Source organism: Mauremys mutica, chromosome 1, assembly GCF_020497125.1.
Source record: "Mauremys mutica isolate MM-2020 ecotype Southern chromosome 1, ASM2049712v1, whole genome shotgun sequence".
Taxonomy (NCBI): domain Eukaryota; kingdom Metazoa; phylum Chordata; order Testudines; family Geoemydidae; genus Mauremys; species Mauremys mutica.
This window is the reverse complement of record NC_059072.1, coordinates 71,119,806-71,146,801: the sequence shown is the minus strand read 5'-3', so window position 1 is coordinate 71,146,801 and position 26,996 is coordinate 71,119,806. Positions and strand designations below refer to the sequence as shown.

At 44.9% G+C, this 26,996-nt stretch overlaps 1 protein-coding gene across 3 annotated transcripts in view; it reads right to left on the bottom strand.

The window, feature by feature from the left end:
* The window catches only part of ZDHHC17 (zinc finger DHHC-type palmitoyltransferase 17), a 135,458-nt gene that overhangs the window by 78,047 nt on the left and 30,415 nt on the right, over positions 1-26,996 (bottom strand). For all 3 annotated transcript variants that reach the window (XM_044989002.1, XM_044989009.1, XM_044989018.1), the window contains 3 exons: positions 15,313-15,435; positions 10,181-10,258; positions 8,622-8,766 (listed from right to left, as the gene is read on the bottom strand). In XM_044989002.1, coding sequence (XP_044844937.1) covers positions 8,622-8,766; positions 10,181-10,258; positions 15,313-15,435 — 346 coding nt within the window. The remainder of the gene's footprint in view (positions 1-8,621; positions 8,767-10,180; positions 10,259-15,312; positions 15,436-26,996) is intronic.

Here is a 26,996-nt window from a genome sequence, read left to right as displayed (position 1 = left end):
TCAAGAGAGGGGATCACAGAAGCAAGGTTAGACATATGGAATTTGAAACAACCAAAGAAGTTTGAGATAAAGATCAAGGATGGGTCTCCAACCCCTTTCTTCTTTTTAAGAAACAGTTAGAATAAAATCCCCTGCCTCTGAACTCTGTGGCATTTCCTCTACCCATCCCAGCTGAATGAAGGAGTCCACATCTTGTTTAAACAATCTCCCATGAGAAAGGTTCCTGAAGATGGACAGGATGGATGAGGAGGGGACAGAAACATTTTGAAACTGGATTGCTGATTATCTGCAGGATCCACAGATATGAGGTTATCCCATGCCAGCCAGTTGCCAAAAGGAGTGTTGGAGGGATCCAGCCAGAGTCTCAACACACACATCAAAACTGGTTCTTTCCTGAAGCCCCAAGTTATGGAGCAGCCAAGGAAGAAGCAGAGGGTTGCCTCTCGTAAAAATCACTGCTTCTTCCTCGGGATCTCCTTGGACTGTTGCTTAGTACCATACTGAGACTGTGATTCCTATCGGTAGAACATCTGCTGTTGTTTTGGATTCTTCCTCCTTGGAGGCTGGTACATACAGGCCCAAGAATCTTAAGATTGTTCTGGAGTCTTTAAAGTATATGGAGCACTTCATATGTACCACTATTAAAGAGGTAATTGCCCTTGAATAGGAGGTCCTCAGTGGTAACCTGGACCTCCCTTGGAATGCCCAATGCCTTAAAACTAAGCAGACTTCCTCATCACCATGGCATCAACCATTGTTCTGGCTGTTGTGTCTGATACTTTGAGCGCCCCTTGGAGAGCCATTCAGGCTGTGAGCTGGCCTTCTATCAAAGGGGACTTCACTTCTTCATGCTGGTTTTTCACAAGTCTGTCCATAAAATTGCAAAGTTTGTCCCATATAAAATAAATTGTATTTGGGGAACAGCTCCTGATAATTGGTTACTCTCATCTGCAGGCTTGCTGGGGAGTACACCTTCCTCCCAAAGAGGTCTAACTTCTGGTCTTTCTCCCAAAGGATGGTCTTAAAGTAGCATAGCCAGCCTGGCTTCTCATGAGGACTAGTGTGTTGGTAAAAATATTCCAACCCTACAGCAAACTCCTCTCAGCACTTTTTGATATTTGATGTGACCAAGGCCAGCCTATGTCAAATCACTTTGGCCATTTCAAGCACTCTGTTATTAATGGGCATGGCTGATTGCCCCATAGAGGAAGGCTGCACTATACCCAGAAGTCTGTGTTGCTTCTCCTGGATAACCTGCAACAGGATAAGCAGCATCTCCACCAATCTTTTTAGCAAGTCCTTTTAGCTCTTCCACAAAAGCTGTGATGGAGGCTTAACCACTTTGTCTGGACAGAATGAGGTGACTGGAGGCTGATATACTATTGGAGAGTAGTGATCTCCATAGTATTCCTCCTCCCCCTCCAGAAGCTGAATTAAATACTGAAGTGGAACCCAAGATGATTGGAGCTGGTTCTTTGGCAAGAGGGACCTGGCTCTCAAGACTGTGGATAAAGCCAGCTTCCTGGAATAGGGATTCATCCCCGTAGGGGTACCAGTATAGCCTCAGTTGATAGGGATAATGAGGATGGCTCATGAGTGGGTAGTAGGTGGGGTGTGCTCTGTGGGTCCATGATGATCTTCTGGTGCCCCTCAAGTATTCTTCCTTGTAGTCTCTGCTTGATTCCCACTGTGACACTCACAGAGGTGTGGGAGGCACTCCAGAGGATAAACTCTGTTATGTACCTCTGGGCAGATCTATCAGGTGTACTCCATCTTGTGGGAAAGTACCTTGTGGTGTTTGGAAATTCCCCCCCATAGCCTCCCAATGAGAGGTGAGTCCGATACCATTCCTACAGAGAGGTGTTTCACAGGTGCTGTGGAGAGGAGTAGTGCTGACATACAGAGTTGGTATGCTGCCAAAACTGAAGCCTCCAACAGTGTCAAGGAAAGAGATCTGGCTACAGACACTTGGTGCCATAATTCCCAGTGCCTATGTGAACAGTGCTAGGATGCTCTATGATGATACATTTGCTGCCAAAACCTGTGTCTTTCTATCAAACCTTGGAGGCAGCACTGTTCTTGGTATGGGAAGAAGCCATCTACAGCAACTTTGGGTTTGGTGCTGGGGCACTGGTATAGGATTCCACTTCAAGGCTTTTGGAGGAGTGAGCCTTAGGAGAGGCTTTCTTCATCCCATGCTTGGAGAGGAGGATTGGTGCCTGCCCTGGTCCCTGAAGTGATGCTTTTTAGGGCCCGTTTCTGAACACGTCATCTATGCAGCTGACAAGTGGGTCTTATGAAAAGCCAGCAAGTGTGGCATCTCAATTCATCAGGGCATTGGCAGCCTGGAGCTAACCAGACACCTGGAGGGTCTCTGAAGGTCTACCCAGATCCAATGAGGCTTGCACCTTTCCAAGATGAAGAGTTTCAGCTTTGCCTCTGTAGTCTGAGTCCTCTTGAAGTATGACATGCATATTAAGCAGCACTCCAGAGCATGGCCTTCTTCAAAGGACAGCAGAGACAAGGAGTGTCTCTTGTTCATGGGCATAGCAATGTCACAGGAGGAGCTCTTTAACCGCGGTGACTTAGGGTTAGCCATTGTACAAGGGGGGTCTGCACAAAGGAGAGATCTCTTGTACGGAAAGGAAGTGGGAACTATCACCATTTTATCTAAAACTAAGTACTTCAAAGCAATGGGCAAAAAAAAATTTTCAACAAGAACTAAGGCTAACAAATTCTCCTAGTGAGAGAAAGAATTGTGCTAGCTACTTGCCAAGATCAAAGAATGTGGATACTAGAAGGTCTGTATAACAGCCACAATCAGTAAAAAGGAATTAAGTGCAGGTTGCGGCTGGCCCACACTTTATACTTTCAGATTCAGGGAGTGAAAGTGCACTCAGGGTGAAAACATGGACCCAGTGGACACTGCTATTCAAAAGAATCCAACCTCACATGCCTGAGGTACATGTGCACCCAGAGTGCAATCTGTGTGGATAATTGCTCAAAGAAAAAATTCCAGTTCCCAGACATCTTTACTCCTAATGGCGCAGTGGGAACTAGGGAAAAGGGATGAGGCTGGTATGTGCTTATATCCCATTGATCCCCTGACTGCCAGAATGGTCCTTGGAGCCAGAGACGTTCAGTAATGCTTAGAGCAGTCTCACAGCTACTTTAGTTGTGCAAGAGGGAAAAGCCCAGAAACACAGGGCCCAAGATTCATAAGTGCAAAGGTTACTTAAGGTAATGGAATGGTGGTTGAAGCATGAAGGGACATACGAATCTTTAGTGCATCTTACACGTAAATATCTTGCAACGCCAGCTACAACAGTGCCATTATCTCCTGCAAATTGTAACCAACCTTGTCCGTCTGAGTGATTGACTGACCAAGCTGTAGGACTGAGTGGACTTGAGAGTGATTTTACATTGTTTTGTTTTTGAATGCAGGGTTTTTTGTACATAATTCTACATTTGTAAATTCAACTTTCATGATAAGGAGATTGCACTACAGTACTTGTATGAGGTGAACTGGAAAATACTTTTTTTGTTTTTTTACAGCACAAATACCTTGTAATCAAAATAAAGTGAGCATTGTACACTTTATATTCTGTGTTGTAATTGAAATTAATATATTTGAAAATGTAGTAAACATTCAAAAATATTTAAAATAAATGGTATTCTGTTGTTGTTTAACAGGGTGATTAATCATGATTAATTTTTTAAATTACTTGACAGCCTAAAAAACTGATTACTGAAAGCAATAGCTTTGAAAAAATATTTTAAAAGTTAAAAAGAATATACCAAGACCATTTTCTGCTAGTGTTGTCACTATACAGCAGAATCTAAGCAGAAAGTAAATGTGAAGTAAGATAATATATAGCAATATGAGATTGAAGATAGTAATCTATGCTACAGCACCATCTGCTGTTCCATCTCAGCTACTTTATAAAGGAACCAAACATAATAACTCCCAATTATCCAAATAGCATCGGGGACACGGATTTTTTCTGGATAAACTAGACTGTTAATAATCAAGAGGGTAGAAGCCATTCAGCTGTGAGATAGCCTCCCCAGCAGCCGGAGTCTCCTTCTCCTCTTTGCAGTCCTGGCCAGGGGTCTCTGCTCTGCCCTGCTCCACTCACTCACTCCCCTGACAGCAGTGCTGCAGAGGGCTCCCTGAACTTCTGAAGGGCTGATGACACCCAGCCTCTGCAGGGGCAAAGTGTGAGGCACAGCATAGACTCTGGGGCTGGGACTCTGCTCTGCCCTGCCAGGACTGAAGCCTTCCCTATACCTTGTGCCTTTAGGGATTAGGTGTCACTGGCACTGCAGCAGCGCAGGGAGCCCTCTGCATTTCTGATGTCATGGTCCTATTCACTCACTCTCATGATAAGCAGGATGTGGAGGGTTCCCTGTGCTGCTGCAAAAACCATTCAACAGCAGGGTGGCCTCCTTCACGTCCAGGAGCTCAGCCTCTTCCTCACAGTCCTGTTCAGGGGGGTCTCTGTTTTATTATATAAACCTTCACATTATCTGAATCTCTTCTGGTGTGTCCCAGCATGTGATACATGGTGGACAAGAAAGGGATTCAGAAAACCCAGTAGTTTGGATAATAGAGTTTTGGATAAATGGGAGTATACCGTTTATGTTTACAAAGCAGCCAGAACACAAGAATAAAGTGGAAAAAAGGTTGATGGAGCTCAGTTATGCCTGGATAATCATTGGGGATTTCAATTATCCCCATATTGACTGGGAACATTTCACTTCAGGACGAAATGCAGAGATAAAATTTCTCGATACTTTAAATGACTGCTTCATGGAGCAGCTGGTACGGGAACCCACAAGGGGAGAGGCGACTCTAGATTTAATCCTGAGTGGAGCGCAGGAGCTGGTCCAAGAGGTAACTATAGAGGGACCGCTTGGAAATAGTGACCATAATACAATAGCATTCAACATCCCTGTGGTGGGAAGAACACCTCAACTGCCCAACACTGTGGCATTTAATTTCAAAAGGGGGAACTATACAAAAATGAGGGGGTTAGTTAGACAAAAGTTAAAAGGTACAGTGACTAAAGTGAAATCCCTGCAAGTTGCATGGGCCCTTTTTAAAGACACCACAATAGAGGCCCAACTTCAGTGTATACCCCAAATTAAGAAAAACAGTAAAAGAACAAAAAAGAGCCACCGTGGCTTAACAACCATGTAAAAGAAGCAGTGAGAGATAAAAATACTTCCTTTAAAAAGTGGAAGTCAAATCCTAGTGAGGCAAATAGAAAGGAGCACAAACACTGCCAACTTAAGTGCAAGAGTGTAATAAGAAAAGCCAAAGAGGAGTTTGAAGAACGGCTAGCCAAAAACTCCAAAGGTAATAACAAAATGTTTTTAAGTACATCAGAAGCAGGAAGCCTGCTAAACAACCAGTGGGGCCCCTTGATGATCAAAATTCAAAAGGAGCGCTTAAAGACGATAAAGTCATTGCGGAGAAACTAAATGGATTCTTTGCTTCGGTCTTCACGGCTGAGGATGTTAGGGAGATTCCCAAACCTGAGCTGGCTTTTGTAGGTGACAAATCTGAGGAACTGTCACAGATTGAAGTGTCACTAGAGGAGGTTTTGGAATTAATTGATAAACTCAACATTAACAAGTCACCGGGACCAGATGGCATTCACCCAAGAGTTCTGAAAGAACTCAAATGTGAAGTTGCGGAACTATTAACTAAGGTTTGTAACCTGTCCTTTAAATCGGCTTCGGTACCCAATGACTGGAAGTTAGCTAATGTAACGCCAATATTTAAAAAGGGCTCTAGGGGTGATCCCGGCAATTACAGACCGGTAAGTCTAACGTCGGTACCGGGCAAATTAGTTGAAACAATAGTAAAGAATAAAATTGTCAGACACATAGAAAAACAAATTCTTGAGCAATAGTCAACATGGTTTCTGTAAAGGGAAATCGTGTCTTACTAATCTATTAGAGTTCTTTGAAGGGGTCAACAAACATGTGGACAAGGGGGATCCGGTGGACATAGTGTACTTAGATTTCCAGAAAGCCTTTGACAAGGTCCCTCACCAAAGGTTCTTATGTAAATTAAGCTGTCATGGGATAAAAGGGAAGGTCCTTTCATGGATTGAGAACTGGTTAAAGGACAGGGAACAAAGGGTAGGAATTAATGGTAAATTCTCAGAATGGAGAGGAGTAACTAGTGGTGTTCCACAAGGGTCAGTCCTCGGACCAATCCTATTCAATTTATTCATAAATGATCTGGAGAAAGGGGTAAACAGTGAGGTGGCAAAGTTTGCAGATGATACTAAACTGCTCAAGATAGTTAAGACCAAAGCAGATTGTGAAGAACTTCAAAAAGATCTCACAAAACTAAGTGATTGGGCAACAAAATGGCAAATTAAATTTAATGTGGATAAATGTAAAGTAATGCACATTGGAAAAAATAACCCCAACTATACATACAACATGATGGGGGCTAATTTAGCTACAACGAGTCAGGAAAAAGATCTTGGCATCATTGTGGATAGTTCTCTGAAGATGTCCACGCAGTGTGCAGAGGCGGTCAAAAAAGCAAACAGGATGTTAGGAATCATTAAAAAGGGGACAGAGAATAAGACTGAGAATTTATTATTGCCCTTATATAAATCCATGGTACGCCCACATCTCGAATACTGTGTACAGATGTGGTCTCCTCACCTCAAAAAAGATATTCTAGCACTAGAAAAGGTTCAGAAAAGGGCAACTAAAATGATTAGGGGTTTAGAGAGGGTCCCATACGAGGAAAGATTAAAGAGGCTAGGACTCTTCAGCTTGGAAAAGAGAAGACTAAGGGGGGACATGATAGAGGTATATACAATCATGAGTGATGTGGAGAAAGTGGATAAGGAAAAGTTATTTACTTATTCCCATAATACAAGAACTAGGGGTCACCAAATGAAATTAATAGGCAGCAGGTTTAAAACAAATAAAAGGAAGTTCTTCTTCACGCAGCGCACAGTCAACTTGTGGAACTCCTTACCTGAGGAGGTTGTGAAGGCTAGGACTATAACAATGTTTAAAAGGGGACTGGATAAATTCATGGTGGCTAAGTCCATAAATGGCTATTAGCCAGGATGGGTAAGAATGGTGTCCCTAGCCTCTGTTCGTCAGAGGATGGAGATGGATGGCAGGAGAGAGATCACTTGATCATTGCCTGTTAGGTTCACTCCCTCTGGGGCACCTGGCATTGGCCACTGTCGGTAGACAGATACTGGGCTAGATGGACCTTTGGTCTGACCCGGTACGGCCTTTCTTATGTTCTTATGTTATTGCCTGCTACATAGCATTTAGCTGGAATATATTGTTTTTAATTACACAATATGCTGATACTTAATAGCTATAGGACTATTTGCACAAAGACACCAATTCCACGGTGATAGATCTGCTAGATTCACTAGATTTTGTTGTACTGCTTAAAAGATTGTTTACCATGAAAGTCAGTTACAAAAAATTATGAAGTCTTTTACCACTTATGCATTTATGTAAAATATAAGTCGAAACAATTTTAACAAAATCCCGGCATTACATACTATACCTATTCTTTGTAGTAATGTTAAATTTCATCAGACTGATTTGAGCAGCCTAACAAAAATACACAATTGGAAGTACCTAGTAAAAAAATAAGAAGGGATTTTTTTTTTTTTAATGAGTTATGGAGACCATACCTGAACTCTCCTCTAGCAACAGCAAAACAGTGCTGAGTCATGTGTGCAAACTAGCCTATAATGAAGGCTAAGATTTTTTCATGGATATTTTTAATGAAAATCATGAACAGGTCATGGGCAGTAAAGAAAAATTCATGGAAGTCCATAACCTGTCTGTGACTTTTACTAAAAATATCCCTGACAAAATGGGGAGCCCAGCTGCGAGGTCCCCACACCACCAGCAGAGGTTTGGCAGCTGCGGGGACTGCTCCGCCTGTGGGGGCTGTGAGCACCAGGGTCCCCCAGCTTGGAGCTCTGGGGTCCCCCCGCCACGTCTAAATTCACAGAGGTCACTGGAAGTCACGGAGTCCATGACCTCCATGGAAAAAAAATGGTAGCCTTACCTATAATTTATTTTGAAAATATTAATGGTGACTTTGGTTTAATGATACCTTTCAGAGAGACAAAATGAGGGATGGAGGGACACTAGATGAGTTAATCTGAGAAGCAGATTATTTTTTATAGATGTACTGATATATCCCACAGCAAGGATGGGGAGATTGTTTTGTTGGGTTGTATGCACAAAGATGTTCCGGGAGCTAAAACAAAAATGTTCAGTCTCACGATATCATCATGTCTCTTCTGCCTTGTTTGCTGTTTACATGAGGTTTCAATGTTTTGGAGATTCGTAATAATTAAAATATACTTAATTAAAATGATATTCAATGAAAGTAAGGAAAATAATATATAAATTCACTAGTATTTACACATATTATACTGTAAAAGTACAAAACAGTAATAATATAAAAAGACATAAGTTTCTAAAATGACAGATCATTACATTACCCAAATTGTAAGCATAGTTTTTAACTATTTTCTTACTACTGAAATATTCTCTTTAGGCGTCTATTTATTAAAATGTGTTATTTTATTTGAATTTACCTGTCCCTTTGCTATCAGGTAAGCAACAATAGACGTATGCCCGAACTGGGCAGCCAAGTGAATACAACTGCATCCTTCCCCATCAATTAGTGACGGATCTGCACCATACTTCATCAGTTGTACAACCATGGATAAGTGACCCTGTCTAAATATAACAGTGAACACAAACACACCTGGTTAATTATATATATAAAATTTGGTAACATATTTGGATGGAAAAATGTTAAATTCAAACATTTTTAATTAAACAATTATATCATTATATCACTCTGAACTGAAGATTAGGACAACTTTTCCTTTGAAAATGATGATCACTATGCATCTGATTCTGCAAACATGTGAACAACCAAGTATGAGACTAATTAATTTTAGATTTTGTTTTTAAAACAAAGTCTATAAACAGATTAGTTGATTTTTTTTTTTTTTTTTGGCCTGGAGGGGTGCAATGTATCCTTCTATTACAGGGAAAACAAGTGATGCTTTGGGGCCAACACTTTCCCTGCACTGCATTAAAAGCATCCATAAAATCTTTTTTAGCATAATAGCCATCAGGATTCTCACCATTTTTGTGGTAAGGTACCAAATATGCACAGTTGTCAGTGCACAGCTGCGACACCACAAAATAGGCCCTTCCAGTCAATCAGAATATGGCTTTGGTCAATTGGCGTTCAAAGTGACAGTCAAATATTCTCTGAACCTGACTGAATTTAGAGCAGTAATAATCTGTTTAAGAGTTCATCTTATAATACATATATAGTCAAATATGATCTTTAGCCCCAAAGGAATAAATTAGTTTTAATATTTAAAACTAACCCTAACAGATTAGCCTAATGAGTGGATTTTTCACTGCGAAGTATCAACATAATTTAATATTTTAAATGTTCCAAAGCCCAATATCCCAGGCCTCCTTTTTGCAGTACGTAATTATGAATATTAGTACATATATACTTCCTTTCCCATTCATTTCTACTCAACTGTATCTGAAGGAGTAACTACTAGAAGACAGTTGTCTGCCCAGTACTGTACACAGGAGTTTATCCACCCCTTTTATTCTTTAACAGTGTCCTACATAATAATTCTGATCTCTCCTGGAGTTTAAAGTGCACCTTTAATAATCTCCTGAATTTATGAGGCAATGGTCTGGACAGCATCAGACACAAACTGTCTCCTGACTGTCATCCTCCACTTCTGTATTACTAAACCCCACCAGATACTCAAGAGCAAGATTCCCAAAGCAACAGTAAAGAGAGCTGCAAAGCAACCACTGACTCCAATTTTTATACAATATACATCCTCTCTTATCATAATGATCAGTCTCTTCTACATCTGAAACTAGCAAACTGGTCAACAGATGAACTGAATGTCCATGTCCTTAGAAACAAAACATATAAATGTACTCAGTTACTACCATCAACTCAGTTTCCCAAGTTCATTTGTGCATGGAGGCACAACACATACCCATAATAGAAGTATATAATGGAATTGTCATTCAAATAATGAACAACAAATTACTGTCTAATTAAACTGGGAGGAAAGAATATCCAAGAATTTTTCCCCACCTCGTTGCCCAGTGAAGTGGGGTGGAATTTAAATCTCCTCCCAGCTGATCAACAATAGCACCCTTTGATATGTAGAATCTAAAAACAGAATGAAAAACATACATTTAACCTAGATTGTTTTGATTACAATCATAAACATGAAAGATAAGTGACAAATATATAATTAAAAAGAGACATAAGATGCAGGTTTAAAAAAAATATTCCCAGCCTTCCTATAACAGATCTCCTCCTTGAAATTGCCGGTCTTGAATTTTTGACACACACAGCTTTTTGCTGGTCTAGTCTTATTTTAACATTACTTTTATTAACAGCAAGATTGCTAATTTAGTTATCACTATAAGTGTTAATGTAAAAAGTTTTACATTATTGTAAAAGAGGGAAGGTTATTTACAATATTTTTTTAAAATAAGTTATAATTAAAGTAAGTTTGATTGAGTAAAGAGATCTTTGTGTTTGACTATGGAAAACAGACAGGAATATTTGCAGAATTTTAGTGAAAGTAAAACACAGTTTTAGACAATTCAATTAGAAGTATGTGTTATCACTGGAATGTCCCTACTGAAATCATTGTTCCAGGAATGAATATTTCTGTTATGCTTTTAACCGAGTGTAAAGATTTTACAGGCTTCTCAATTACAGTTATTAGACAGAGGACAAAAAACATTAGATACTTTAAAAATGACTGGATAGAAATTAATTTTTCTGAAAAACATTTTTAAGTAGACCAACCACCTGTAGGACAAATTGAATTATCCACATTTAATCTGTAGCAAATTCATATTTATAACATATTCACAGTTTTTGTGAGCTAATTATTTTCCCTACTGAAGTATGCTTTCCCTGAGAGATTAAATTGGTAAAATGAGGAAGACAATGTAAGTCATAGCTAACTAACAAAAAAGGCAAATATGTTTTTAAATACAAGTCTTGTCAGAAATTTTAACAATACAGTTTCTTCAATGCAGGTCAATGGAAACCTCTGTAACAGTTAAAGCAGAATCTTACATGCAAAATTTGGTCTCAAATCCAGATTTCAGACATTTTAAAATTTGGAGGTGTTCAGATCCAAGTTTTTAGTTCAGCCCAGTATAAAGCAAGAAACTACCTATAAAATTCAGATCTGGACTCCAAAACAACCCTCCAATCCATCCCCAACCTGGTGGATGTTCAGATCTGTCATTCTGGTTCATTACCCTCTCAATTTTCAATAAGTTATTTTGCTAGTAAATCATGTATGAAGAAATCATATGATAGGGCTCAAAACACCTAGTTACAAGAACATCTACAACAGAAGAAACATGGAGAATATTGGGTCTCTTTTCTAAATTCTAGATGCCAACAAAGAGAAGTTATATATCACTAACTGTTTATCTCTTTCACCGTGAGGCAGGCCTGCATGCAGCCAGTTAGGAGCGACATAATTACAGGATTTACATTTGCTTTTAAATTTAATCAAGAAAGACGGGAGCAAGTGCATAGTCAGGAGGGAGGGTTTTTATATATAACTTTGCAAGTGAATTTAGTGCTTATGAAAGTGAGTGAATAACTACACTAGTCAAAACTAGCCATCATGCAGGCATGGTACCGTCCAGAACTTCCTCATTAACCTCAATTCTCACTTACATCACTTCTATACTTCAGCAAATCCCTGACAAGGGAATGACCCCTACTTTTGGACGGGAGAATAGTTCTGTTTCAGTGCTCATTCAGCCTTTGGACTGTATTAAGAACAGTGCCAATTGAGAGGGGAGTTGTAATACGGGCACATGTCATCCAAGAACTCAATCCTGATCAACCCCTTGGATTTACTGAATGAATAAGAGAATACAAGATTACTTTTTAACAATGGCTTTCAGATGCTACTGTACCTTTTAAATAAAGTAATATAGATACCAGACCAAAAAAAAAATACATATAGGTTGGTAGTTTAAGTTGTTTAAGACTTATTTGACATTCCAGCCACTGTAGTTGTCAGACAAGCCAGAAGGAGAAGGAAAATAAGAAGGGGTATAAAGAAAGGGAAGAAGAGCAGGAAAAAGACAAAAATCTCTCTCACAGAAGAGTCCCGGTTGCTTGAAGAATCCAGGTGCCTTACATTTTATCAATTCTGTACATAGACCCTCCCTCAAAATGATGGGGAGAGGTAGAAGATTGCCTGCCTTTTATCTAAAAGAAGATGGACATAAACCTGAATTTAGAGATGCAGCCACAATCAGTGTTATCTTTTTACACTTTTCCAAGACAGTGTAAAAGGAGATTAGTTGCCTTTGCCATGGGAGCTGCAATAACACTTGTTTTCCTGTCTTTCAAACCAATGACTAACGTACTTCCATATCTGTATTTCTCCTTCAGTGGTTCTGCATAACAGAAGGCAAAATGAACTGCAACAGGAAAAAAGTGCCCTTAAAAAGCAAATCATGATGATAACCGTCGCTTGGTGAAGGATCTGGTGGCCAAAGAACCTATAACAACAGACGGGACATAGAGACTACCTGGAGAACCTCTTTATGCCCCATTTTTGGCTCTTCATATTTGGTTGCGTGTGTGGTTGCACATGCACATTAACAGAGTAGAACTATTTTGAAACCTGCACACTGAGTCAGCAACTTCATGTCAAGTGCTCTTGGGATCCTGCCAACCCCCATGTTACACTGATTACCTATCTAGTGTATTATACATTTAGCTCATTTTTTTAATGTAATGTAAAAGGAATCGTGTACCACTCACACACCTATGATTCTGCAGAGTAACAAACACTAATGATTATTCCTTCAGATTTTAGAATCTAAAAGTTCTGAGAAGTAATGTGATTTAAAACATATCCTTGTAGATCTTATACTTAGGATTTTACTTTTCTTCATTTTTCTGGGTTTATAACAAACCTCACCACTCTAAGACTCCAAGGGTTTAAATCAAGATTTAATTTCTATTATCTGAAAAGGGTTATAACATTAGTTACTTTAGTCTCTGTTGTTCTAAAAATATAAAGGATTTTTTCTTTGGTCATCACTTCATGTATTGTATAAGACAAAAAAAAATGAAATAAGGGAATACTAGAGTTCTTTTTTGTATTAGATCAAAGGCACTTCTAACCTTAGTTGTCTAGAAAATTCACTGCTTTTTTCCGTAAGATTCCCTTTCCTCAGGGAGGGAAAATTGATAAGTCACAAAAAGAACAAGATATTTCAAGGTCACTAGAAGTGCCATTCACTGGACCTGAGAATTTTGCAGTAGCATACTTGCATTGCAAATACTGCAGCTGAACAGCTGCTCTGAAAAGTTTAACTGATCTGAACAGGCCTTGGCTACTGGGCATTTAACAGGTCTTATTCTTGGGTATTACGGCATCACAGAGATTCTGCAAAATATCTAGATTGGGGTTTCTGGCTTTTATTTTTTACTAGTGCTGTCAAGCGATTAAAAAATTAATCGAGATTAACAGTGCTGTTAAACAATAATAGAATACCATTTATTTAAATATTTTTGGATGTTTTCTCTGTTTTCAAATATATTGATTTCAATTACAGCACAGAATACAAAATGTATTTTAGATTTATTTTTGATTACACATATTTGCACTGTAAAAAAACAAAAGAAATAGTATTTTTCAATTTCCCCATTACAAGTACTGTACTGCAATCTCTTTATCATGAAAGCTGAACTTACAAATGCAGAATTATTACAAAAAAATAGCTGCATTCAAAAATAAAACAATGTAAAACTTTCGAGCCTACAAATCCACTCATTCCTACTTCATGTTCAGCCAATCGTTCAGACAAACAAGTTTGTTTACATTTGCAGAAGAAAATACTGCCTGCTTCTTGTTTACAATGTGGCCTGAAAGTGAGAACAGGTGTTCGCATGGCACCAGCATCGCAAAATATTTATGTGCCAGATGTGCTAAAGACTCATATGTCCCTTCATGCTTCAACCACCATTCCAAAGGACATGCGTCCATGATGATGATGGGCTCTGCTCTATAATGTTCCAAAAAAGTGCAGACCAATGCATGTTCATTTTCATCATCTGAGTCAGATGCCACCAGCAGAAGATTGATTTTCTTTTTTGGTGGTTCAGGTTCTGTAGTTTCCGCATCGGAGCACGCTCCACGCCTCATCCCTCTCAGATTTTAGAAGGCACTTCAGATTCTTAAACCTTGGGTCGAGTGCTGTAGCTATCTTTAGAAATCTCACATTGGTACCTTCTTTGCATTTTGTCCAATCTGCAGTGAAAGGGTTCTTAAAATGAACAACATCTGCTGGGTCATCATCCGAGACTGCTATAACATGAAATATATGGCAGAATATGGGTAAAACAGAGCAGGAGGCATACAATTCTCCCCCCCCTCCCCCAAGGAGTTCAGTCACAAATTTAATTAACACTTTTTTTTTTTAAATGAGCATCATCAGCATGGAAGCACGTCCTCTGGAATGGTGGCCGAAGCATGAAGGGGCATACGAATGTTTAGCATATCTGGCAAGTAAATACTTTGCGATGCTGGCTACAAAAGTGCCATGTGAACGTCTGTTCTCACTTTCAGATGACACTATAAATAAGAATAAGATAACATTATCTCCCATAAATGTAAACAAACTTGTTTGTCCTAGTGGTTGGCTGAACAAGAAGTAGGACTGAGTGGACTTGTAAGTGCTGAAGTTTTACATTATTTTGTTTTTGAGTGCAGTTATGTAAAAAAAAAATCTACATTTTTAAGTTGCACTTTCACGACAAAGAGACTGCACTACAGAACTTGTATGAGGTGAACTGAAAAATAATATTCCTTTTGTTTACCATTTTTATAGTGCAAATATTTGTAATAAAAATATAAAGTGAGCACTGTACACTTTGTATTCTCTGTTGTAATTGAAGTCAATATATTTGAAACTGTAGAAAAACATTAAAAAATATTGAATAAATTTTAATTGAGATTCTGTTTAACAGTGATTAATAGCGATTCTTTTTTTTGAGTTAATCGCTTGAGTTAACTGCGATTAATTGATAGCCCTATTTTTTACCCTTAAAATTGAGAATGAGTGGGCTTAAAAAGGAACTATGAAGTCTATTTAGCATTATAGACAAACAAAAAATTGCTTAAAGACATCACTGATGTTTAGCTATATATTAATACATACTTCACCAGATCTATTCTGTTGTTGATTGCAGCCCAGTGGAGAAGTGTAACGTTTTCTTTGTCTGGCTGCCGTACATCATAACCTGCTTCCACCAACTCTCTACATCGTTCATATATTCCATACCTTGAAGAAGAAAAAAAATTCAACTTATTATCATATGCAAAAACCAACATGCAGGAAACAATCAGGTACTTAGATACCACAGAGATGAGCACAATATAAGAACCTATGCAAAAGACTGTAGCAATTATAAGATTGTTCTCACCTGCTTGGAGATAAGAACCAAAAAGTGAGTAAGAAACAGCAAACTTCTTACGCAGAAGGATTACCATGACAAAGTTTTCTTTTTTCCACCTGCTGCTAATAGGAGAAGCATTAAGACAAAAAACTCATGCACAAATAGGACAAGACAATCAGTCAACTGCATAAGGAGTTCTTGAAAAACTATATTACATCTGTGAAAGAAACCAAAATTTTGCTCCCTTGCCATAGAATTTCATTTGTGAACTAATTAACCAATCTAGGTCGACTGAGACTACTGTTTTCCACCAAGAAGTGCTCTCTTCCCGCTTCCCTGGAAAAATCCAGACAATATAATCTCAATTTATGGAAGAATCACACAAGCAGCATGCAAAACCAACTGTTCTTCATGGATAGTCAACACTACCTGGGACCAAAGTTGATCAACATCAACACTTCCTTTCAGGAAGAAGACTTACTGATGTTAAGAAGCATGTAGCTGCTTGGGCAGAATTCAAAAAAGTACTATTAGCCACTCATAACCCAGCTAGCTACTACCCTGTCTCCATTCTCCTTTTCATGGGCAAAATTACAGGGAAAATTATGACTCCATTAATGTACTCCATTAATGTGAACTGTTCTTTCAGTTCCTTCACTACTCAGAGTTTCAAGAGGAGTTTCTGAGCTGCAAGTATGGGGTCGTGGGATCCACATGTGGGATTCTATTGCTTAAAGTCCTGACTTTAAGCAATAGAAGATATACCATTAATCCTGAATTAGATACTCAAAGGGGATCAGATTATTTTGACTATATCCTTAGGGGAAAATGTTTTTATTTAGCTGTGTATGTTTTCCTAGTCAACCATGAAAATTCTCTAGACTTCATTGGAAAATTCTTTATCCAATCATGGTAACATGTTAACTATCCAATCATGTTAACTTTTCCTGGGGGAATTCTGCACTATTGCGAAATGCAGAATTTTTCAAAAATTAATGTTGGGCATGCAAAATTTCTGCCCCTCTCTCACCAGAAATGGGCTGCAGAGATGTTGGCTGCCACTAGGGGCCACTGGACCCGGCAGAGCCCAGCTCCCAAATAGAAGACAAGGCCTGGGGGAGGGAGAGGGAACTGGAGGGTTCCCAGTAGCTGCAGTTCCCAGCATGCCCTGAAGGATGGAAATTGCAGAATGCAAAAAACTCCATGCAAGCCCAGGGACCCAGCATCAGGCTGTTTCTCCCTCTGGATCCCTGGGCTCTAGGAGCGTAGGGTCCATGAGTGTCTGGGCCGGGGGTGGGAACTGCAGCTGGGCTCTGGGGAGTAGAGGTGTGATTGTTTGGGCAGAGGAACCCCACAGCTGGCCTCCGGGTGGCAAAGAGTGTGTGTCTGGGCCGGGTGGCACGGGGGTGGAGCTGGGCTCTCTAGGGGGTGTAAGTGTTTGGGGAGGGCCCCGTGGCTGGTCTCTGGGGGGAGGGAGTAGAGAAATAGGAACTGGGTTGTCATAGGGGTTTCTTTAACTCTCTACTCCTGTGGGAATTTTGTTGTCTGTCTGTATTGTTACAGACATACTTGCTGACAGGTATTTTGAAATAAATTACACCTCTACCTTGATATAACGCTGTCCTTGGGAGCCAAAAAATCTTACCGCATTATAGGTGAAACCATGTTATATTGAACTTGCTTTGATCCACCGGAGTGCACAGCACCCCCCCCCCCGACCACTGCTTTACCACGTTAGATCCACATTTGTGTTATATCGGGTGGTGTTATATTGAGGTAGTGGTGTACCAAAATAATTGAACCTGGCATGATTATATACTGTTAAAAATTTGCAGAATTTTGCTGAATTTTATAATATTGTGCACAGAATTTTTTATTTTTTGGTGCACAATTCCCCCAGGAGTATAATTTGGAAGTCTCCAGACCGTGAGTTGAAGACACAGTGGGTCCATACAGCATATGCATTCTGAGTCATGAAAGATTATGTCTGGTAGAAATGGGAGAGTTATTGGACAAAATGATTGGAACTCACACCTTCTTGTCAACTGTTGGAAATGGGCTATCCTGATTACAACTACAAACATTTTTTTTTTCCTCCTGCTGATAATAGCCCACCTTAACTGATTGCTCTCGTTATAGTTAGTATGGCAACACCCATTTTTTCATGTCCTCTCTCTCTATATATATATCTTCCTAATATATTTTCCACTGCATGCATCTGATGAAGTGGGCTTTAGCCCATGAAAGCTTATGCTCACATAAATTTGTTAGTCTCTAAGGTAACACAAGTACTCCTCGTTCTTTTTGCTGATACAGACTAACACGGCTACCACTCTGATACAGTAGGTCTGGATACCAAAACTGATGAGACCATGCTGGGGATACAAGAATCATCTGAGCACTGTCCTGCTGCGCTTTCCTTAGAACCCTGGAAATTAAAGGAAGGGGGGTGGGAGGGAGAACACATAGACAGTGGGACGTGACCCGGAGATTAGAAACTCATCTGCTAGAGAACCCAGACCCTGCGAGAGCAAAAGATGGCATTCTTCTTCGAGTGATTGCTCCTATGCATTCCAGTCAGGTGTGCGCGCCGCGCGTGCACGGCTCTTCGGAACATTTTTACCCTAGCAACTCCGGCGGGCCGGCTGGCGCCCCCTGGAGTGGCACCGCTATGGCGCCTGTTATATACCCCAGCCGGCCCATCCGCTCCTCAGTTCCTTCTTACCGCCCGTGACGGCCAGTTGGAACTGTGGAGTGCTCTCTGTCCTCCACAACCCTAGCTCTCACTACTTTTTCCTGTATATAGTTCTTTAATTACTTAGTGTAGATAGTTCTGTTAGTTAGTTAGTTAGTTTTAGGATAAGGATAAGGGGGGGTTCCCCTCCCTTTCCTCTCCCGGTGCGGGCTCATGCCCAATGGCAACCGGGCTGGCTTTAAGCCCTGCGCAGCTTGCCAGCGGCCCTATGCCGGTCGGGGGATCCTCACAGACTCCTGCCTCGTTGCCTCGGAAGAAGAGTCACAGGACAGATAAGTGCTCTATCTGCTCCGCTTTCAAACCCCGGACGCGTAAAGAGCGGGTGGCATTTTAGGTTAAAGCAGCTCCTGAGGAGGCGTCGCTCCAGCCCCCGGCACAGTCCCGCGCCTGGGCACCGAAGACTGCATCGGTGCGGAGCACACCGGCGGCCCCGAGCCGCTCCGGCACCGAGGCTCCGCGGACCTCAGCCAGCGGCACCGTGGAAGGCCCGGGGGCACCCGCTCCCTGTCGCCATCAAAGAAGCGCAAGCCGGCGAAGGCAGCTGCCAAGTCCCACGCTGAGGGCCCAGCAGCCAAGACAATTACGCCACCTGCGGTCCCCGCTGTGGCCGTGCACAGGACGTGCACCGGGCCGTTGACTCCGGTGCTACAAAGGCCGTCGAGTCCGGCACCGCCATGCTCCCCGGCACCGACCGCAGTTGAGCTCCGGCTGCCATCCACGCCTGAGACTTTCTCTACGGCGCGCGAGCTCATAGAGCTCACAGAGGCACCGAGCCTCCGGCCCCTGGCACCGCCGGTGCGGGCTGTTGTATCGGCGGGAAAGCCGGCAATGATGATCCGGCCCCCCTCTCCGGACGGACGACACAGACGGCGCTCTCGGTCCCGGTCTCGTTCACGGTCCCCCCCCCCCCCCCCCCCTTCCCCCCCCACCAGACGCAGCGGTCACCGTCCCCGCCGCTCGAGATCCCGGCACCGCCCACCATCGCGGTACTGGTCGCCGTCCCGGTACCGTTCAGCATCGTGGTACCAGTCGCACTCCCGGCGTCGCTCCAGGTCCTGATCGCCTTCGCGCCGGTACCAACGGAGGTCTGCTTCCCGGCACCGTTCCCGGCACCGTGGGACTCGCGCATGCCGCTCCCGGCACCACAGGTCCGGATCCCGGTCGAGCTCCCGGCACCGGTCGAGCTCCCGGCACCGCGGCCGGACGTTGGTCTCGGTCACCATCCCGGATTACCGTGATGCCCGGCCACCGATCCTCGGCACCGTCTCGGGGCCAGACTGCCTCTTTCCTACGGCGCAGTCCGTCACCGGGTCCCCCCCCCCCCCCCTCCCCCCCCCCCCCCCCCGGGTGGGGGGGGGGGGGGGGGGGGGGGGGGGGGGGGGCCCACCCCCTCCCCCCCCTCTGCACCCCCATGTCCATCCCGCCCGCGTCGGTCGCTTCCGGGGCAGACAGCAACGTCGCACTGCCTCCTACTCCGCAAGGGGCCAGCCTCAGGGTGCACAACAGTGGTGGCTTCTGGGTCCCCCTGGGCCCAATACGACACTCAAGGGCGGTTACCCTTTCCTCCAAGAGCCCCTGCCTCTGAGCGCCTGGGTACCGGAGGCCTCCACCCGTCAGTCGACCGCCCCCTTCGGTTTTGGTACCGCCTGACCCCCAGAGGCATCCTCAGCCCGAGCCAGCCGATCAACGCTGGAAGATCCATTCCACGGAGGGGGGGGGGGGCTGTCGGGGGTCCAGGGCTTGTCCTCGTCGTCGTCACCAAACGAGGCGGTGGCCGGGAGCATCTGCCAAGGATCCTCCACCGATAGACCTGAGGTGCCCACCAAGACCTCCTTCGCCGCGTGCTCGCGAAGGCCATAGACCTCCCCATAGCAGAAGGTCCAGGAGGATGAGGACCCCGTCCACAAACGTCATTGGAGCGGAGGCTCCAGTAGGGTGGCATTACCGTTCATTCGGTACCAATCCAGAAAGAACGCCACCCACGCTCTGGCAGTCACCGGCGTCCATCCCTCCTACGGCCCCGCGGGGTCTGAGCGCAAGTACTCAGTCCCCCCTACGGGCCTATGAGTATTTGTATACTCACCCGACCCCCAGACTTCGTTGGTCGTGCAGTCGGTCAACGACAGGGAGAGGCATGGTCAACCCACCCCTGCGCCAAAGTCAAAGGACAAGGCGCGGCGAATGGACCCGTTAGCCGCAAGGTCTACTCGGCCGGAGGCCTGCAACTTCGCATCGCCAAACCAGGATGGCCCTCCTCGCCAGGTACATATATGGACATCATGGTGTCCACTGGCGAAGTTTACAGAGCTGCTCCCAACAGCCTCCCGCCTAGAGTTCCTCAGCGTTGTTGGATGAGGGGAAAGAAAATCTTCCAGGTCCTCCTTCCAGTGCCGCCCTTGACTCCGCGGACTCGGGAGCTCGGAACCCTAGCCCTCAGGGGGAGTGACGATTGCGGGCGCATCTCTGGCGCAGTCCTCCACTCTGCCATCCGAGGGTGCAAGTACACATTGCAAGACCTGCCATTTGACACCAAGGGTCTCTTCTCCGAGAAAAACTGATGCCCGGATCCAGACCCAAAAGGACGGTCGCGTAGCAATCCGCACCCTCGGGATGTACACACTGGCACCACAGCGCCGGACCTTCAGGCAGCAACCCTCACGGCCTTTCTCTCAGCATCGGTATCACCCTTACAACAGCAGGCGAGCGGGCCTAAATCGCCGTCGTCCATCCGGCAACAGGCGCAACCAGGCCCAGGCCCCTTCCAAGGCCCCGCAAGGCTCCAAGCAGGCCTTTTGATGGGACGCCCGAGGACGGCCCATCTGTCTCTCCACCGGATCCTACACCTTTTGTTTTGCAACAACCGCCTCTCCCATTTCTTTTGTTTTTTTTTTTTTTTTTAGGCGTGGTCCATTATAACTACGGACAACTGTCCTGGGTGCTCCAAAACAATCCAGTCGGGGATACCGCCTTCAGTTTGTTTTCGCCCCCCCTTCCCAGTCCCTCTTCAGGGACCCCTCTCACGTGCAATTCCTCTTACTCAAGAGTCCAGACTCTGTTGAGCGTGGGTGCCATAGAGGCAGTGCCTCAAGACAGGCGGGGCAGGGGATTCTATTCCCGATATTTTCTCATCCCCAAAGCGAAAGGAGGGCTACGTCCTATAACTGGACCTTCGAGAGCTAAACAAAGTATCTGCTCCTCAAGCCCAAGTTCCGCATGGTCACCCTGGGACCATCATTCCCTCTCTGGATCCGGGAGACTGGTTTGCCGCCCTCGACATGAAGGACGCGTACTTCCATGTCGCGATCTACCGACCTCCCCATCGACGCTACCTGCGGTTCGTAGTCAACAACGTGCACTACCAGTTCGCAGTGCTACCATTCGGCCTATCCACGCACCGAGGGTGTTTACCAAATGCATGGCGGTGGTTGCAGCAGCCCGCTCCGCCGTCGTCAGATACACGTCTACCCCGTATCTCGACGGACTTGGCTGATTCGCGGAAAGTCTCGGCGGGCTGTTAATGGACCAGATGACAGAAATCCTGTTCCTCTTTCAACGACTCGGTCTTCTCATCAATGCCGAGAAGTCCTCATTGATTCCGTCGCAGCGGGTGGAGTTCATTGGAGCGGTTCTCAACTCCAAGTTGGCCAGGGCTGCCTGCATACGATCGCGGCACCAGCCAATGGTCTCCATCATCAGAGACCTCGTCACCTTCCCTACCACGACGGTGCGATCCTGCCTCCGCCTCCTGGGCCACATGGCATCTGTTACGTATGTCACCGCGTACACGCGGCTCAACACTACGCCCATTCCAGTCCTGGCTAGCATCGGTGTGTACTCGGGCCGCATCATCGAGATCCCATCAACATGGTGGTCACTAGTCACCAAGCCAACCCTCGAGTCCCTCAGCTGGTGGCTAGACCCGGAGGTCCATGTGTGCGGGAGGTCCCGTTCCACCCTCCATCGCTCACATCCACCACTCTGACCACGGATGCCTCAGCGCTCGGCTGGGGAGCTCACCTGGGGCGACCTACACACCCAAGGTCTTTTTTGGTCACCCCCAAGAGCTCGCTCTACACATCAACATCCCGCAGCTGCGAGCGATCCGTTTGGCGTGTCACACCTTCGATACCCGCTGCCTGCATAGGCCCGCTGCGTGACAGTGTTCACGGACAACACAACGGCGATGTTATCTACGTGAACAAGCAGGGCGGAGCCGCTCCTCCCTCCCTCTGCAAGGAACATGCGATCACCTGTGGGATCTTCTGCGTGGCCCATTCGATTCACCTGGAAGCGTCCTTTCTTCCGGGAGTGCAGGGCAGTACACGCTGGTGACGACCCATCTCAGCAGGTCGTTCCTCTCCACGAGTGGTCTCTCCGTCCGATGTCGTGCACACAATCTTTCGGAGGTGGGGGTTTCCCCGGATAGACCTATTCGCCTCCAAGGCGAACAGGAAGTGCCACCAGTTCTGCTCGTACCAGGGGTCGCGCGCCGGCTCCCTGTCGGCACGCCTTCCTTTATTCTCTGGAAGGATCACCTCCTCTACGCCTTCCCTCCGTTCCCGCTCGTACAACGATGTGCTACAGAAGCTTCGGAGGGACAAGGCCCGCGTCATACTCGTCGCTCCGGCCTGGCCAAGGCAGCATTGGTACACCCTGCTCCTCGAGCTCTCCGTTCAGGATCCCATCCCCCTTCCGTTATGGCCGGACCTCATCACACAGGACTTCGGCAGACTCCGCCATCCGAACCTGCAGTCCCTCCATCTTACAGCCTGGTACCTGCGTGGTTGACCCACGCAGAGCGGGACTGTTTTTCGGCGGCAGTACATCACGTCCTGCTAGAGAGCAGAAAGCCTTCGACTCGCTCCACCTACCTTGCAAAATGGAAGCGATTCGCGCTCTGGTGTGACCGAGGACTCAATCCATTCGTAGTCCCTGTCCCTACCATTCTGGACCACCTCTGGTACCTTAAGCGAAACAAGGTATGGCGGTCGCCACCTTGAGGGTACTACACCTGGCAGCAGTGTCCGCCTTTCGTCCATCTGTGGAACGGTCGGTTTCCCTCTTCTCCAACCAGATGGTTTCCCGCTTCCTTAAAGGCCTGGACCACTTGTACCCGCCCGTGCGGCGTCCTGCCCCGAACCTGGGATTTGAACCTTGTTCTGGCACAAACTTATGGGACCGCCCCTTCGAGGCCTCTAGCCACCGTGCTCTTCTGCTCTACCTCTCCTGGAAGGACAGCCTTCCTCGTCGCAATTACATCAGCGAGACGGTGTCTCTGAGCTCCGTGCTCTAACGGTTGGTCCACCATACACCGTCTTCCACGGAGACAAGGTGCAGCTTCGACCACACCCGTCCTTCCTCCCTAAGGTGGTGTACGGCCTTCCACCTCAACCAGGAGATCTTCCTCCGGTCTTCTTCCCGAAGCCACACGCCTCACCTCGTGAGCAACAAAGCTTCTCACCCCTGGAGTTGTCCGCAGGGCGCTTGCCTTTTACATCGAGCTGACGTAGGGGGGGGGGGGCCCCCCTGTTTTCCGACGTTCGACCCAGCTGTTTATAGCAGTCGCCGACCGCATGAAAGGGCGAGCCGGTCTCCTCGCAGCGAATTTCCTCATGGGTTACAGACATGTATTCGGACGTGCTACGAGCTTGCTCGCGTGCCACCATGCCGCCTCACTGCTCACTCGACGAGAGCGCACGCCTCGTCGGCCGCCTTCCTGGCCCATGTCCCCATCAAGACATCTGTCCGAGTGGCTACCTGGTCTTCTGTCCACACCTTCGCCTCCCACTACGCGTTGGTGCAGCACAGTCTCGAAGACGACGCAGCCTTCGGCTCCGCGGTTTTACACTCCGCCACGTCTCACTCCGACCCCACCGCTAGGTTTAAGGCTTGGGATCACCTGACTGGAATGCATAGGAGCAATCACTCGAAGAAGAAAGAGACGTTTTACTCACCATAGTAACTGTTGTTCTTCGAGATGTGATTTTATGTGCTCCTATCCATTCCAGACCCGCCCTCCTTCCCCACTGTCGGAGTAGCGGCAAGAAGGAACTGAGGAGCGGACGGGCGGCTGGGGTATATAAAAACAGGCGCCATAGCGGCGCCACTCCAGGGCTAGGCGCCAGCCGGCCGCCGGAGTTGCTAGGGTAAAAAATGTTCCCAAGAGCCCTTTTTTTGGCTGTTTTTGGGGTATTTTTTTGGTTTTGTTTTTGTGTTGTTTTTTGTGATTTGGCTTTTGTTTGTTGTTTTTGTATTTTATTGGTGGGTGTTGTTTTTTTGGGCACTCGCGGCGCGCACACCTGACTGGAATGGATAGGAGCAACACATCTCGAAGAACAACAGTTACTACGGTGAGTAACCGTCTCTTTTTTTCTTATCCTTGGGTGCAAAGATATCTATTTTCTGAAATCCCCATGTTGAAAGATATGTGTTAGCAACGACTCCTTCAGAGACCATTAATGAAAGGAGCAACTTCTCCTAGTTCATCTGTCACAGCATTCGATTCCTTTGGGAGATATATCGCTAGGAGGGCTATGCAGTGACTGATGCACCATTCCCAGAGTAAAATGGTTTCTTGACAGAGGGTGACTGAATTTTGTTCCTCCCTGTCTGTTTCTGTCATACATTATTGTGGTGTTGTCTGTTAAAATCTGTACAACTTGATTTCTCCACAGCAGTAGGAACAATCTGCAAGCAAAACGAAAAGCTCTCAGCTCCAGCACATTTATGTAAGCTTATAGAGCTGCTGAGGTCCAGAGGCTGAAAGTTTGGAACTGACCCAGATGTGCACCCCAGCTGCTAATATCTAACATCAGGGTGGGAGATATAGGGGAGAAGGGCATTCCTAACAAATATTGTCTGGCTCTAACCACTAATGAAGGGACAAGAGTATCAACTGAGGGATCATGATTTGCTGGTTCATCCTGTGAATGCTTGGATCCAAGACAGAAAAGGTCTCAGTCTCAATCTGACAAAAGATGTCACCTGGGTGCAAGAGCCATGTGACCTAGCAGCCTCAACAAACTCTTATCCATGTCTGAGGGTGTGACTGACGCAACAAGATCAGATGAGAAAGATTCTGAAACCCCTCCAGAGGCAAGCCCTCAATGTGACACTTCTCAGGGCACCCAGAGTTGAGTCTTTTGTTACCACCTGCCTCCAGTGCGAGGGAGTCTTGCCTGTGCTAGCTGGGTGTTAGCTCCTTAACGCAACCAGCCTGTCAGATACTCAAGCACTCTTCTTTGGACTACACAAGCCCTTTCTTTGCCTTTCGGGTTGACAATAGATGCCCCTGAGTCCCTCCTAAGTATCCCCCCATGGAATCCAGCCCCTGATCACAGGATACCCACAGGTACCACAGAAATTCCAGATCCTCTGGTCCCAAAGGAACACAGCTTACCAGTTTTACCTTAGACCACCACTCCTTTATTACACACAACAATTTAATTAAATTACAAAACAAAAAGAAATTCATTTAAGAAAGAATAGAGATAAAAATAAAAACCTGTGTAAGAGATGGGAACAAATGGTTAGATATCAAACAAAATCATAACACATTCTAAACTTAACTATAAGTTATCCTTCTATCTAAAGAAGGATATCTCACACAAAGTTATTTCCAGCGTTTTCAGGCAAGCCTGGCTGAGGTCCCTTTTTCATGAAGCAAACCCGCTGTCAGTTTAACTTCCTAAATGAAGGATGTCAGGGTGTCTTTCTGCTCCCCCAAATATACCAGAACAGACCTTTGATGTTGATCTCAAAATAATGCCACCTACACACTGTTTTCCCCTTCCTAGTGATTCCTTTCTGAAGTCTCCCACAGCTCTTCATTAGCATTTTACTTAAAATCCTAACAGACTGCTATTGTATGATACAATACACAACGGTCCACCATGGAGATAAGCATCTCCCACCCACATCTGGAGGAGTATGTCTCATGACATGCTAACTTTGAGTGACCTGCTTTTAACTACAGACCTAGAGAACATATTTTTTTAGTATATATACACGCACAACTCCTCACATATTTTCTGATCATATATCTCACAATGATAAGGACCACCAGTGTGACACTATCCCTTTGGTGAACCAATGGGGTCATCGTACCCCTTTGTATCCCTGTGCCCTTGACAGCATCAAGAGGTCCTTGGGTCATACTCAGTGTTTTGGAGTCTATGATAGCACCTATAAACTTTATGGTTTGGGATGAAATCGACTGAGATTTCTTTAGATTGATTTTCAGCCCTAAGTCTGAAAACAGGCACAGAATCACTCTTACTGAGTTGGAGACCTGCTGGACTGATTTACCTCAGATTAATCAATTGTCAAGATATGGACACACATATACCTTGACGATGTAAATGAGCGATTACCACTTACAGGCACTTTGTAAAAACTCAAGGTGCAGTCAAGTGACCAAACAAGAAAACCTTGAACTGACAATGGTCCTTCAGTACTGCAAAGCAGAGAAACTTTCAGTATGACAGGTGTATCGCCACATGAAAATAAGCATCTTGCAAGCTGACCGTACTAAACAAGTCCATAAGATCTAATGAGGGTGTGATGGATGCCAGAGTCACCATGCAAAGCTTTGGATTGGACATATAACTGTTGAGGAGCCTGAGATCTAGTATAGGTTGCCACCCTCCTTTTTGCTTTGGTATCATAAAGAAAGCAGACTAAAACCCTTTT